Consider the following 16,482-nt stretch of genomic DNA (forward strand, 5'->3'; position numbering starts at 1 on the left):
GATAATGAAATGGCTGGCATTTGTAAAAATCAGATTAAACTGAGGGTGTCTAATTAGAAAATAAAAAGTTAAAATATTTGGAATAGTTGGAAAGAAGCCAACACATCTGTGAAAACACATCAAACAAATTCTAAACAGCATTAGGCAAGGAGACTTTTAAGCATAGGTGGATAATAAAGCCAGGGCTTATGCAAGTGAAGACAGATTTATCAATGCAATACATTCCCTAAACTCATCTTCTGAAAATAGAGCTCAAGGGAGCTCTATGTACAGGAGATGATACGAGACAGCTCTGAGGCCTTCTTTTCATTCAGTTATTCAATGATATTTACATAGCCTCTGTGTGTAGGACATAGGTACTGTTTGGTGATACCAGAAAAGCTCCATGGTACCTATAGAAATTTGTAATAAATTTCAGAAGGTAAGAACTGTTGATATCTCATCATCTGGGATTTTGTCAGTCTGCACACTTCTTCCATTGGCACAGAACACAGCCTCCATTTCTGTTCAAATTTGACTCCGCTGCCCTAGAGGTCAAACTAATTCAACCCACTTTCCCCAGCAGAGAATTGTGCCTAAACCATCCCAGACAGATCGGCATATACCCAAATCTCAAAATATTCCAAGGAAGGAATAACTGTAAGTGTTGTGTCTGATACTCACTAGACAGTTAGATAGTAGTTATTTATATCAAACATAAATCCTTCCTGGCATTTTCTCTCATATGTTCCCAATGTGAAAGGGCCCCAGTTGGAAACCAAACACAAACTGAAGTTTTTAAATACATACAAATCAAGAAACGCCTGGCATTTTCCCTGCCAGAATTTTTTTAAATCTCCATTAAATAAAAATTGTAAAGCATCAACATTGTCCTAGGTACTATACCCCCACTCAAGCATGTGCCAAAGATATGGTCTTTGTCCTAAAGGAAAGTGGTGGTTGGGTTTTTTTTAATCTTTCCAAGATCATTATGAAAGGGACTGGGGTAGACATTATGTCCCCTTTATAGATAGGGAGAGAGAGGGGGGAAAATATTAGGATCCTTGCCAAAGGCTACACATTAAACAGCCAAGCCATAAAGAATTCAGGTCCCCCTGCTTCCCAGTACTACTTTAACCTTAGTTCTATAATATCTCAAAAAAAATTATCATGAATTATTCCATTTTAATAGAGATCCAACACTGAGGATCTTCATAAATCAAAAAAAGGCCCTGGGGGGAACTTTGCAGAAATGTTTTGAGCGAAGTTAATTCTTGCACTGGTGAGAACTCACTGAAATGCCCATGTGCAGTGCAAAGTTATCAAGTTGTGGAAAGAACATTGCAGAGATTAAAATGTTGCATAAGACAGAGAGCGAGCAGCATGAGTCAGGGGTTTGGGAAATATGAGTCACAGAATAAGGAGAAATTGCCAAACTCATGGTTTAGAAAATGAGGAACTAAGCAAGGACTGAATGGACATAAGTGAAATGGGGACACAATTGTCCCCATTAAGCTCTGAGAGAAAACAAAATGTGTAATGCCATGACACAGTCAATAAGCATTTATTAAGCACCTACTATGTGCCAAGCACTGTGCTAAGCACTGGGGATACAAAGAAAGGCAAGGCTCTCAAGTTCATTTTGTGGGGGGACAAATACATATAAGATAAATAGGAAACAATCAAGAGGAAAGGCATGAGAGTCAGTGTTTCAAAGTGTCTGAAAGGGAAAGCAAAGCATAGGTCAGACAGGTTTATTTGAAGCAAATGATGACTCAACTGAAGATTGTGTTGCCAAGGTTAGCAATAGGGATACCACAGTATATATTAATCACTGAAGAAAGGAAAGAGGTGGCCACATTTCTGGAAAATGAGGGAATTTCAGGTATTAGAATAAGGAAATGTGACTTGATTTGTTTTATAAAATTTTACAAAGTTACACTATTTTTAGTGTTTTGTGGCACATTTTAATCTCTGTACTATATTATTATATATCCAAGCCATAGCCCTTAGCTTGGCCTTCCACACCTTCTACCACCTGGCCTCGTTTCTTCTTTACATGGACTATTTGTTTCAGTCAACTCAATCTAATTACCACTCTCTACAGACAACCTATTTGTTCTTGACCCTCTGTTCTGTGTGTACCACTCCCTCTCTACTCTGTACCATCTCCTCCCTACTCTTCTATAACAAACCCAACCTTCAAAATCCGACTCCTCAAGAAACCTTCCATGATTTCCAGTTCTGCTTACATTTTTTATGCTATAGCTCTCAAAGTTTATGATTAATCCTATGATCATGAGATCACATATTTAGAGCTGGCAGAGACATTAGAGGTCACTGAGTCCAGCCCCTCATTTTCCAGAGGAGGAAACTGGGAAAGCTTAAGTGACTTTCCAAAAAGCGCACAAGTAGCAAGTGTCTGAGGCAGGATTTGATTTTGAGCATTCTTGTCTCCAAGTCTAGTAGTCCATGCACTATTCCATGCTACTCCAAGACAATACCAACTGTGAGAGTTATTTCATTGGTAACTCCAAGCTCAAGAATTCCTAAGCTAGGCACTGTATCTTCTAAAGAGCGAGGAGCATTCTGCTCCTCAGAGAAAGAAGACAGTAATCCACGTGGTCCAGTGCAGTGTCCTAATTGGAACACAAAACCAAATAAAAGTTCCTGCTCTTTCTAAAAGGGCATCACAGTAAGCTACCCAAAATTTGCAATTTAACCAGATGTTGGAAGCAGTGGAAACCAAACCTGAGCAGCATCTGGCAGCATCCAACAAGGCAACATTCTGCAGTGTCCAGTACAGCAATGTCTGGCGGCAATCCATAGAGCAGCACCTATTGGACCCTAGAAACCAAGGTCAGCAAGAAACATTGTAAAGACATTAGAGTTCCTATAGCATAAGAGATAGGAGTTGCCTCTCCCCAGGTACATACTGGCCACACATATGCCTTTCTACTCCTTTATGTGTATCTATTTTCTCTACTCATCCTGAGCGTATTTGGGGGAGAGGACATCCCAGGTTAATAGAAGACATGTTTTTCTTGCCCTACTTTTTCAGTAAATACCTTTGCTTTGAATTCATTGTGTCCTCTGACTATTAAAAGTAAACACATTGGTGCAGGCTCATGAGCTTAGCTTTAGGAGTACAGATGAACAGAGTACCTTGAATATGGGATAACTGTTCTTTAGGGAACCTAGCCTGTGAGCTACGGGGTACATCCAACTCAACAGATAAACATTTAAATAAGTTGTGAGACTAAGGAAGGGCATTTGGGTCAGGGAAAACAGCATGAGCCAAGGCAAGAATAAGTAGAAGAAAGAACTGACAGAGTTAATGATTCACTGATGCCCCTTACATCTTGTACCCATGGTGCTCAATAAATGTTTAGAAGCATTACAGAAACAATACTATTATATCACAGAGATATCACTTGGCCCAAGGGCTGCATGCAGCCTACAACACTCCCTAGTGTGACCTGAGCCAGACCAAAACATAATTCCGATCTGATTTTAATGTGTTGGTGTATTCATTTAAAAAAAGAAACATATAAACGTGTATGATTCTAAGTCAATATGCAACCCCTCAGGAATCCTTATATACTGTACAATTCAGTGACCCTCGTTTCTTTTTAAATTCAACACTACTGCTCTATTCCATACATCCTTCAAATCCTGATAAAGGATTTTTTTAACAGTTTAGCTTTGGTGCATAAGGTATTTTGTTTTCATCTTTCTGAGTAATTAGTTTGTTTGCTGAGAACAAGATCTTGTTGCTTAAAGCTGCTTCCTAAACCCTGGAGCAACTTTGCTGACATTACTGCCCATAGAAAGTAAAATACTGATTACAGAGGCTGACAAATGCCTGGATATCACTACACTTGGGATGCAAATACAAAATGAAACACTTCCCTCAAGGACCTCATATTCCTGATTTATTATGGGATTAGAGGGGGAGGAGGAAGGAGTGAGTGGAGGCATATGCTTTATTGAATTCGAAGTAACTTCAGTTAACACTACTAGTGTTTATCTAATATCAAATTCTTGCCTACTAAATAGACTTCCCTAGATACATGGTTTTCAAGAAGTAAAAGGTTTAGGCAGCACTGATTTTATTTATGAAAGCTAATTAATTCTAAACTTACCTCACAAGAAAACTCAAATTCTCAATCAGTTTTATCAAAGGAGATTTTGGAATACAAAATAAAGGGAAATATAGGAGAGTCTCAAACTATAAAAAATGTGAATGGGGTGGAGACATTATGAATAGAGAAGTCTTGGAAAAGTATCAGTCATTTATGAGGTTTCCTTAGAAAATGGAGCAATACAAACACAATCCATAATTGACAGCCAGCACTTGCTAAATGGGGAATCTTGCCATATCTGAATCTAATATTTCAGTATCTCTAAGGGCAGTTATCACTGTAAGTCCTGGCAAAGTTTCTTGACCTAAAACAATAGGAATCCTGCAAGTCGTTTTTCATGAGAGAGTCATAAAGTACTGAAGAAATCCCTACAGGAATGTTTTCATCAGCTGCAAACGAGAATATAATAGAAGGCATAAAGATTGCACAGATTTCCAAGGGGAGGTAGGCTCCACCTCTGGCACAATCCATAGAAAGAAAATAGCTGGTAATTACTGCCTCTCAGGAGACTGTGCAACAGCCAAGGGATTTTACAATACATTCAGAGGAATATGTCAGTACGCGTCCATAGGTGTCACATTGGTGTATATCTGTCTGTCAAGTATATTTATCTAGCAGTATAATTTTGGTTAAATTAAGAATCTGACAGGGCATTTTCATAAGCCCAATGCAAGGTTAAAAGTTAATCTTTCAAGAGTTGATATGAAACAGGTGGATGTCTACACTTGTCTATTAGCACCAGCCCCTCCCTTTTCCTCAGGGAAAGAACCTGTCATATCATTTCAGTGTCCAGTCAGTTTGAACTGATGTCTGAAAATCCTACCCTCTGCCTGAACCCAAGCTATTCCATTGGCAGAACAGGGCAACTCAGGAAGATGTTTATGCTTTAGTAATCTACATAGACATGTAAAAGACAAGTCTACAGCAAAGTGTGAACCATAATTAAACCTTCCAGATTTGAAGATGTGTTCTTAAAATATTTGTATACTTTCTATGTGTTTGGGGAGAGGCAAGCATTGAGAATTAAATTCACATTGTCAATGGTCTATTTTCTACTGAATCTTGTGGTCAAAGTCATTTTTATTTAGTACATAAAAGAATCCTTCATTTTTTCCAAAGCACCACCCAGGGTCTGCCACTGTGATGTTCTAAAATCTCCCTTGCTTGTATAAACAGCCACTTCAGCTAAGAAATTGGTCAACAAGAAATCACAAGTTTTGAGGAATTTGTTGATGCAGTTTATCATCTCCAGTTGCTGAAAGATTACATAATCTTTTCATTTATAACTTTACAATAAGGATCATTCAAAGTAATGGTTCTATGATATAGAAAAGAAAACTGAAATTAAATTGTAAAAATTGCTAATATTATATATGTTAGGATACATATTGCAATATGTAGTATATATGTGTATATATATATACATGTATGTATGTATACAAACCCAGAAACACACAGAAAAATCATACTTTAAGCTCAAATTAAAATTCTTCCAAGTAACTGCATCATATGTTAGATCTGAAATTAAAAAAAAAAACTTCTGTCCTTTTCTCTTGTAACTGGCCTGATATGAGATTTTCACACATGTATGCATGTTAGAGTGGGAAGTGGGAATGCATAATCTGACATTTTAAGTTCTGTTAGAAAAACTAGGAAGCTTTGAGAAATTAAGCATTTTCGGTGATAGTATTCTATTGTACCCCACTAGGATATAGTCAAATGTGTTTCAATTCATTTTGAAATTTGCAATCGTTTTATTCTTTACATTCAAATTATAAAGTTTGCAAAAACTTCAGTAGTATTTGTAGGTCATGAAACAGATAAATTGGTAAAAATGTGAGGTTAAAATTTGACTATTGATAGAGTTCAGTAGAACTTGATTAAGAAGGCTACTTACAGAAGTTATGTAGTTTGATTTCATCATTGTGAGTATTCTTTCCATTGGTTCATATCGAGGTCCCTCCAAATATTCTCATGCCCTTCATTACTTATCCCTGTCTTTCCTTAAGTCCTTTAAGGAGGATCAACACAATGGTTGGAGCTTTTTATCCAGTCCTTCTAGTAGCAGAGTCTTCTGAATAAAATGGAAACAGAAAATTTCAAGACGAAGAGATAGAAATAACAATATCTTTCACAACAGGCTAAAACTACTTCTCTATGTCTATTTGTTTTTGAAAGACATCGATGAATGCACGACAGGGACTCATAACTGTAGGGCAGACCAAGTCTGTATCAATTTAAGAGGATCTTTCAGCTGCCAGTGTCGCCCTGGTTATCAGAAACGAGGAGATCAGTGTGTCGGTAAGTACTCTAGTGGGATAAAACATGCCTTTTCTGGATGACATTTCAATTTTAAGTGTAGAGGTTCTTATGATAAACCATCTCTATATTCATAAAAGATGACAGCTAACGGCGGGGGGAGAGGAGAGGGAAAGGGAAGAGCACAAGCCTTTATTAAGCAACTAACTATATCCCAAACACCGTATTAAGTACTTGAAAAATGTTATCTACTCTCCTGCCACCAGCCTGGACCTGAGTGCTAAAGAAAGTGCCTGGCCATTATTTGGACTCTAATCTTTGACTCTGCTGACTAAACCTTAGGGTTAGAAAAAGACAGCCTGAAAAATCAACAGGGACTCAGTTTTTGCTCACCTCTTTCATTGTCAATTAACAACAGTTTATTGAACACAAATGGCATATAAAAGTCATTGTTGCTGAAGAGAGATAGAAAAAAATCAAGAGCACACAGTCTTCTCAAAGACAAAATAAATATTGACAGTAAAGCAAATAAAGACTGTAAGCTACTTGAGAGCAGGGACTGTGTTTTACCTTTCTTTGTATAACACTTAGCAGTGTTTGGCCTATAGTAAATGTTTAATAAATGCTTATTGACTGATTTGACAAATATCCGTTAAAAATGCACAAAAACACATGGAATAGCAACACACAAACATAACTTAATAGCAAATAACTGTGAAAGTTAGATATTCCTATAATACTATTTACAATAGGACGAAATTTGACAATTTTACAATCTTGTGTCAAAAGTTCTCATTCAGATCATGCAAGTTCATTTTGAAGATTAATACTTAAAGGATCTCAGTATAAATCTCTTTAACCATCAGGTAGCTCCACCACATAGTAGTATCAGAGACATTAAAAACTCAATATGAATTATATATAACACAATTCTAAATTAACTAGACATTTTCCTGAAAATATTAACCTTTCTCTCTATTGCTTTAGTGTAGACTTATATTGGGAAATACCCTCAAATACCCACTAGGTCCAGAGCACCATGCTTAGGATCTTAGGTGATGTGATGTTTAGAGAAGACACAATCCATAACACTAAGTAATTGACAGACTAGTAAGACCATATGACACACAATCAAATATCTAAAATACAAAATAACAGATGAGAGACATAGTGGTAGACTGGAAAGTATCCTGCTGTTGGAATCAGAAAACATGTTGGAGTCCTGGTTCTTAATGCTTATGACACCATGAGCAGTCACTTAGCCCTCCTAGGCTTCACTTTTCCCATCTTTAAGGAGGTTAGAATAGTTGACCTCTGAAGTCCCTTGCATCTATAAATCTAGGATATTATAAGCATATAAGGTGTACAAGCAAAGTATTATGTGAGATACAAGAGAAAGCGCATTACTGACAGCGTAATAAGGGAATGTGTCACGGAAGAGGTGGCACTTGAGTAGAGTTTTAAATGATAGATAGAATTCAAAGAAGGGGTTTCAGGTGTGGGGAATAGTATTGTCCAAAGAGCCTTGAAAATGTCTCTGAGGAAAGGCAATAATACATGGCAGGGAATTATAAGAGATAAATATAAAGTAGTACCAGACTGTAGGTGACCATCGGTGCCAAACAGAAGAGCTTAACTTTCCTCAGTAGGCAATTGAGAGCCATTGCAGTGTTTTGCCCAAAGGAATGGCCTGACCAGACTTAACCATAAGGAAAATTGATCTGGCAGTGATTGAAATGGATTGACTTGAAGGTAGAGAGAACGGCAGTAGGAAGACCTGTTGGGAGGCTACTTCAGTAATCTTGGCAGGTGGTAATGAGCAGGTTATATAGCATTGGGAGTAGAGAGAGATTGCAGAGATTGACTCAATAGGGCTTAGTTTATTTGTTGGCTATGAGAAGATGAGGGGTGGGATAGAGGAAGAGTCAAAGACAGTGCCAAAGGAGATCTTGTAAATATTGATGCCCCTGACAAAAATAATGAATGCAGAAGAAAAGGCAGGTTGGAGAGAAGGCTTATAAATTTAGATCTGGATATCTAAGTTTGTGGTGCTAAGAATGTATTCAGAACTGAAACTTTGGAGCACAGCAAACAGATCTTAGCCGAAGGTCCATATTTCAGTGTCACCTACATAAAGGTGATAGGTGAAGTCAGGAAAATGGATGAGAGATTAGAGAAATAAAGAAGGTCCAAGGATAAAACTTGAAGAATACTCATCTAAAGAGGTCAAGATAAGAAAGGGGAGACGGCTAAAGAGGCAAGGAAAGAACAGTGATAGAGGTGGGAGAACCAGAGAAGCCTGGTGTCTCAAAAGCCAAGGGAAGAGAAAGTGTCTAGAAAGCATCTGGGGTTTGGGAGGTAAGGGGAGATAAGAAGTATCAGATGCTACAGAAGTCATAGGGGATAAAGACTTTTAGAAAGGTCACTGGACTTGGTTATTATTATTGGTAACCTGAGAAATAATAATAGCTAGTGTTTATGTAGTCCTTTGAGGTTTGCAAAATACTTTATGTATCATCTCATTTGATCCCCAGAAAAGCCTTTGAAGGTAGGTGCTATGATTATCCCCATTTTACCAATGAGGGAACTAAAGCCAAAGAGCTTAAGTGACTTCCTCAGGGCCACAAGCTAATAGGAGTGTGAAGGAGGATTTGAACCCAGGCCTTCTTGAGTCCAAGTCCAATGCTGCATCCATCCATTATGCCACCTCAAAAGAAAATTTTAGTGACTGAGTGGGAGTGAAAGCCATATTTCAAGAGGTTTTGGGGGAAGAGTATAAGATAAAGCAGTGAAGATAGCAATTTAGGCTACTTTACCAAGGATTTTAGATATGGAAGAGGAAATAGGATGATAGCTGGATGGTATATAAAGGTCAAAGGATTTTTTTTAGAATTAGGAAGATCTGAATATGTGGCAGATAGGAACGAAGTTGGTTTGAAGAGAGTATGTGGGAGAGAGGACTTCTGGACCAAAGTCCTGAAAAGGTGGTGAGAGATAAAGGTATTTGCATTAGCTAAGAGGAAGAATAATTCTCTTCTGATCCAGGGGTGAGAGTGGGTAGCGCTACTTTTCTAAAGCATGATTTTTATCAGCCCCATTTTACAGGGTAAGCAACTGAGGCACAGAAGGGCCAAATGACTTGCCAAATATTCAGTGATGGGCCTAAACCTAGGTTTTTGGGCTCTTGCACATGGATCTTTTCCAACATATCACCCTGAAATTTGAATTCTGGTTTATCTTACTCAGGTTTTAGATATTCTAGAGATATAACCCCCTAAATGACACACTAATATTTGGAAGCAATCATTATATTCTCTTTAAGTTTTATGCCCACACACGATATTGTTCATAACTGATTTGCATAAATAACTCACCGCTCTTCTTAGGAGCTTGTGATGAGTGAAGGAAAAGACATCCTCCCATCTTCCTCACATCAGGGTGAAATTTAGACCAAAGAGTATTCAAGGTAATGTTAGCTATACCCCAAAGTACCAGGTATAGAAAAAAATGTTTTTGAATTTCCACTTCTTCATGAGATTTATTTGTACTGACACTTCTAAACTGGGGGCATAAACACAAACCACTGGGGAATATGACCGAGCAATGATATTTTTGTTCTGTGATATCATAGACATAGATGAATGCAGCATCCCTCCTTACTGCCAGCAAAGATGTGTGAACACACCAGGTTCCTTTTATTGCCAGTGCAGTGCTGGATTTCAGTTGGCAGCAAACAACTACACCTGTGTAGGTAAGCCTTCTCAGGAAGGGATTGCCCCCTTTGCTTATTTAGGTCTCCAAAAAAAGCATATCTCCCACCATGGCATGGTTATTTCCAGTTTGATGTTTTTTTGTGGACTAGTTTTCATCAGGATCCTTTAAGCAATCCCTAAACAGAAAAAGACAATAACCAATCTGTTTTCCAAAACATATCAAGATGTGAATGGAAAATTTTTTTACTCTTGGTTTTATTTCTCCTCTGTGTATGCATTAAAAAGAAACTACAGAGCAGTTGATGTACACACACCAATTAGTCAATAGCGTGTGAAATAAGGGTTGGAGATGCCAAAGGGACTGGGGGTTATTGCAAGTTCATGTACATAAACTTTCCACTGACAGCACCTCCAATTCTCACAAGCTGCTTCTCTCTTTTAAGAATGCACTGTCACGGCACACAATTTTAAGATTGGCACGACATGGAAAGAATCTAGCACGGGAAAAAATGCCTTTTCACAATATTTTCAGTGCCTCAGAGCATTGCAAAACTCCGTATGGGTCTCAAAGGCCCATGTTATAATTGTAATGGAATTTAACAGAACCTATTTAAAAAGTAATAAATAGCACAGATAAATCTTCACCACGGCATGCTGAGAGACCATATCAGTGTGTGTTTCTTATATCAATTATTTATAGACTTGGCATTTTGTACCTGAAAAAAAGAAAGATGCTGGAATGTACAGTTTAATAGCAGCACTAAATTGTTTTTGGAAAGGTTCATCACACGTTAGAATAGCTGTCATTCCTCGAAAAATGATTCCAGTGTTTCTAAAACGGAATGTAAAGCCCCGATCTGAAATTGTTCCAGCATCTATGAAATCTAAATTGATGTTCTCCAATGAGCTTCTGCGGGGCAAAGGATTCAGCTAGGGAAATCAGCCACTTGTCATCAGCTGATGCAACTGGTACAAAGAAAGAAAATATGCTTAAACATATGAAACCTGTCCTTTCAGATATCAATGAATGCGATGCCAGCAATCAGTGTGCTCAGCAGTGCTACAATATCCTCGGCTCATTCATCTGTCAGTGTAACCAAGGATATGAGTTAAGCAGCGATAGACTCAACTGTGAAGGTGAGTTATTTCTCAAATCATATCTAATGTGAACAGGATGAGGATAGGGGTGGCAGAGAGTGGGGAGGAACCCCGTACCTTCTGTGAAATAAATTTTTGCTCAAAGAAATTCAACTTTGAATTCCAATTAATATAGTTTAGATAGAAAAGTAGCAAGGTGGTACAGTGGATAATGTCAGGAAGAGTCATTTTCCTGAGTTCAAATCTGGCCTCAGACACTTACTAGCTATGTGACCCTACACAAGTCACTTAACCCTTTTTGCCTCAGTTTCCTCATCTGTAGAATGAGCTGGAGAAAGAAATGGCAAAACACTCCACTATCTTTACCAAGAAAACCCCAAATGGGGTCATGAAGAATCAGACATGACTGAAAATGACTGAACAACAAAGAGAAGCCCATTTGGAGTATGAGTTATCAATGGGAAATGGAAGAAACCAAAATAAACATGGCATTGTGATGAGTGACAAGTAGGCCATTTAACTTTCATCAGAGAAGAATGTCATGGAGGCACCTGAGTACCGGATAGGGATTCAAGGTGGTTCCAAGGCTGCCACTGTCTGTTCAGTGATGTGACCATGATCAAGTCACTTCAAGCTCAAGTTCCTATAGGCTTCTGATCCCAATTCTACTATTTACTACCACAGTCTTAGAAGTGAAAATGACCTTAGAGGTCATCCAGTCTTGTCCTCCTCATTTTTCAGATAAGGAAACTGAGCTCCAGAGAAGTGAAGCAATTTGTCCCAGGACACACAGGAAATGAGTGGAAGGATTCAAGCTTGGATCTTAGTACTCCAGATCCAACACACTTTTCATTCTCTCTGTGACTTAACTGCTCAATGCCTCAGTTTCCTCATTTGTAAAAGGAAGAGGTAGGACTATGTGATGTCCTATTTCCAAAGATAGAATCTTACATAATCCAGAATCATGGAGGTACTGAACCGAGTCTTGTTTCTTTGTTATTTAGTTGATATGGGAAGGAAAAGTAGCTTATCCCTTGAAGAGCATGCAAGTGCAGAGTCCCACAAGTATAATTCAAAAGGCATGAGATTTTCCTGAGGGTGATATCATCCACATTTCATTTCCCTTTCCACCCAAAGGATCCTCCAAGTTTCACTTGGGGCCATGAGAGTCATACCCCACCCTGCAAGCCCCACATCATGACTACTGTACTTCAGACTAAAAAAGAGTTGCTCCCTGGAACTTGCCATTGCCCCTTCTGAGCAAATGAGAGGGACATCACCACAAAGAAATGCAAAGCACTCCTTGCCTCCAGGCCTGAGCATGCCATTTCCCAAAGCTTGCCAGGCCTTCCCACCCTGCCAGGACTGGGACTTTTTTATTCGATCTTCAGATCATCTTTATGGCTAGTTCACCCAATTTCTGAGAAGTTTAATTTTTTAAAGTATGCTTTAAGACTGCTTACTCAACAACAAAGGAAATGGTTATAATTTATTAACTAGTTCGTTCATTCTGGATGAGAAACTCCCCCAACACCCAAAAAAAGATTCCATCCAATTCACTTTGTGCTCTGAAGAGCAGCTAATATTTTTAGCTTTTGCTAAAACTTGCCTTGGCTTCTCATATTGTAATTCTGTTTGTGTTTTAGAGTTTTATGTGTTTCTTTCCATTCTGTTGCTCATCTTGAAATATATATATATATATATGTAAAATATGATAAAATGAGCACCCAGTATAAGTATAGATTTTTTCTTACTCCCCTACTGGACTGTAAGTTGCATAAGGGCAGTGAGTGTGCCTTATCTAAACTTTGTTTCTTTTCCCATAAGGAACATAGGATCCTGCATGTATCAGGCACTTCATAAATATTAGAATTGTATTTTTATTATACATATTTGTTTTTAAAATAGAATCATATAACCTTAAAGCTGGCATGGACTTCAGAGAACATCTAGGAGTAGCTAGGTGGCAAAGTAGATAAGAGTGTCGAGCCTAGAGTCAAGAACATTTGAGTTCAAATCCAGCCTCAGAAATTTATTAGCTGTGAGACCGTAGGCAAGTCACATAACCTCTGTTTCCTCATTTATAAAATAGTGATGATGATAATAGCACCTACATCCCAGAGTTGCAAGGAGCCAATGAAACAATAATTGTAAAGTGTTTACATAATGCCCGACACATAGTTAAGTCCAAAGGATATATAAATCTCTTTTACATTTCCAACAAGTTGTCTCTGAACACATTCAAGTGACCAGGAACTTCCCGCCTGCTTTCACATTCTTGAGAGGAGGGATTATTTCATTTTTTGTATTTATATCCCCAGCACCTAGCACACTTCTTGGCACATAGTAGGCACTTTGATTGATTGCAGTGAATTGGTTGAATGCAATTAGCTCTTGTTCTCTTCTACAGACATTGATGAATGCAGAACTTCAAGCTACCTTTGTCAATATCAATGTGTCAACGAACCAGGAAAATTCTCCTGTGTGTGCCCTGAGGGATACCAGGTTGTTGGGAGTAGAACCTGTCAAGGTGAGTTTCCTTATCTCAGTACTTTTTAAGTATTTGGCATTAGCTGGGAATTTCACATGGGGGAGGCTTAGAAGAAAAAAATGCTGAATTTTCTACCGCTGACCTTCATTTCTCCATGCTTGTGTCACATTTCTAGCTCTTTCCTCCTTCATTCAGCAAGAAAGGTATCAAAGCTCCTTGCCTAATTGCACAAATGATTTAAAACCTTAACTTCTCATGAGATTTCGGAGCCAGGTTTTTTTTTTTCCTTAGGTCATTTCTTAGCTTTTCATGGATGGAGCTTTTATGAAACACAAATCTTAGCAACACAGAACTTTGTTATGCTGTGTATGATCAATAACTTTCCAGTATACCAGGAAAAGAAATTTCTGCAGTGAGCTTGATTCTCTCAGTGCTCAATCTTCAAGTAAATTACTTAGGTTCTTTTGGAAGCTATATATAAGTTGTTTTAAGACTATCAAGGCTCTAAATGAGAAAGTCACTTAAGTTCTGGGAAAATAGGACTTCTTTTGTCATAGAACTTGTTGCCTATCTGGACATAGCTGGAGTTCTTTGGAGAAAAAAAATCCTATTAATCTCCGTGTTTTTAAATATCCTTAAGAATAAGGATATTTAAGATTTATACCTAGAAGTAATAAGAAACCACCTACGCAGTATAACTTTAAGGATTCAGGAAAAAACCTTTTTGGCCAAAAATATGCCTCTCTCACCTACTCTGTAAAATGTGAATTTCTGTTAATGTGGAAGCCAGATTCTACTAATGTGGGAACAAGGTCATCTGCAATAAAGCTCAAAGTGCATATACTAAAAATGCACACTCAGGTATTAATAAGTGGTATCAGATCCTTTCTTAAAAGCAGGGTTTGGATGAACTCAGTTATCTTATATGTACCTACTTATCTGCACCTTGTCTCCCTCATTACAGTGGGTTCTTTGAGAACTGTATTTTTGCCTCAAGGCTCAGAACAGCACCCATCACACAATAGTACTTAATGAAAATTTGCTGGCTGGGAATATGCTTGGAGGTGACTATAATTCCCTTAAGGGCAGAGACCATTTTTCATTTTCGTCTTTCTAGCCTCATGATGTGGGTAGAAACAGCGAAGTGGTACAGTGGATAGAGAACCGGGAGTCAGGAAGACCTGAGTTCAATTCAGCCTCAGCTTTAATTCAGCCACTTACTAACTGTGTGATCCTAGGCAGGTCACTTAACTTCTGTCTGCCTCAGTTTCCCCAGCTGTAAAATGGAGGTAATAATAGCATCTACCTTCCAAGGTTGTTGTGAGGACCAAATGAGTTAATATTTGGATCAATGTGAGATAATAAAGAAGGCACTTAGCACATTGCTTTACATAATAGTAGGAGCTATATAAACACTACCTTTAATTATGACCTAGCACAGTGCCTTTCATATATTAGGCTTTTAATAAACGTTTGTTTAATTGAATTGAATCTACCTTGGGCTATGCCTGAATAAGCTTATTAACATTAAATGTGAGGTATTTTTATTCTGCATACTCCTGTTTACCTAGAGCCCAACTGCTAAAGAGAGCATAAAGAAACTCGGACCAGGGTATTTTTTTAATGAAGCTTAGTTCTTTTAAGGTATAAAGGAAAAAAACCTTTTACCTTATATTCTCTAAGCCTATCTGCCTTGTTGTTGTTCAGATTGAATTGAGCTGAACAGCTCCATCCTTCACATCAGCATCCTTACTCCAAGTTCTAGAATTTTCATAAACCACCAAAATCATAGAGCACCACTAAGTGCTCATAAGGCAAAAGCAATCTTTTAAAACCCATCTAGATAGACAAAGGAGTTAAATCGAAATTCACATTACTGGAGGTCATGAATGAGACTGCAACATAAAGGTTCTTTTTAGCAGTTTCTAGCCTTTAATTAACAAACTGCTCTTGGCTTCTGGTGCAACTAGAGAACAAATGGTACCTTTATACTTCAAAAACTAAAATAAACAAAAAATATCAAGGGGGAAAGTCTCCTGAAAGTTATTCTGGTGCAATCTAAGATTTCTATTAATAGCCCCATTGAGTTCATAATAAATCTCTTTTAATCATTGGATCTTAAAAGTTGTATGACTTTTTCTAGAGATTTAGGTTAATTATAGACAAGTCAGAGGCCCAGAATGTTCGTTCTTTACTTTCTTTTTTTTTAATAAAATGAAACATGAAAGACATTCATTTGGGTGCCATTTATCATGTTGTAGTGGAAATAGTGGTGACCAGGGCATAATCTTGACTTTGTGACCATGGACAAATCATGTGACTCTTCTATATCTCCATTTCTTCTGTTAGATGAGGTTAACACCTAGCCCTCTTCTACCTCACTAGATTGTTGTGAGGTTCAAAGTACATAATGGACATAAAAATGTTCTGATGAAAGGTAAAGCAATATGCAAATACATTACGTTAAGGCAAAAATACCTGTTCCTAGTAGTTTTTAAAAGGAAAACAAATACGAGTCTTTGAAATGGCCTAACTGCTGTCCTTTCAGGAATCATGGTGATGATGATGTAGGGATCTCGGCAGCTAGGTGGCATGCTGGATAGACCCCAGGACTTGGAATCCAGAAGACCTAAGGTCAAACTTCTGCCTGAGACATTAATTAGTTATGTGACCCTGGGCAACTAGCTTAATTCTATTTGCCTCAGCTTCTCCCAGAATTGTTGTGAGGATCAAATGAAATAATGATTGTAAAATACTTTGTAAACCTTGAAGGACTATGTAAACAATAATAACATTT

At 37.9% G+C, this 16,482-nt stretch overlaps 1 protein-coding gene across 1 annotated transcript in view; it reads left to right on the forward strand.

The window, feature by feature from the left end:
* Positions 1 to 16,482, forward strand: part of EFEMP1 (EGF containing fibulin extracellular matrix protein 1) — a 72,535-nt gene that overhangs the window by 47,333 nt on the left and 8,720 nt on the right. Inside the window, 4 exon segments of the mRNA XM_036749522.1 lie at positions 6,303 to 6,425; positions 10,015 to 10,134; positions 11,114 to 11,233; positions 13,605 to 13,724. Of these exon segments, the coding sequence (XP_036605417.1) occupies positions 6,303 to 6,425; positions 10,015 to 10,134; positions 11,114 to 11,233; positions 13,605 to 13,724 (483 nt within the window).

The sequence above is a fragment of the Trichosurus vulpecula genome, chromosome 3 (assembly GCF_011100635.1).
Source record: "Trichosurus vulpecula isolate mTriVul1 chromosome 3, mTriVul1.pri, whole genome shotgun sequence".
NCBI classification, from domain to species: domain Eukaryota; kingdom Metazoa; phylum Chordata; class Mammalia; order Diprotodontia; family Phalangeridae; genus Trichosurus; species Trichosurus vulpecula.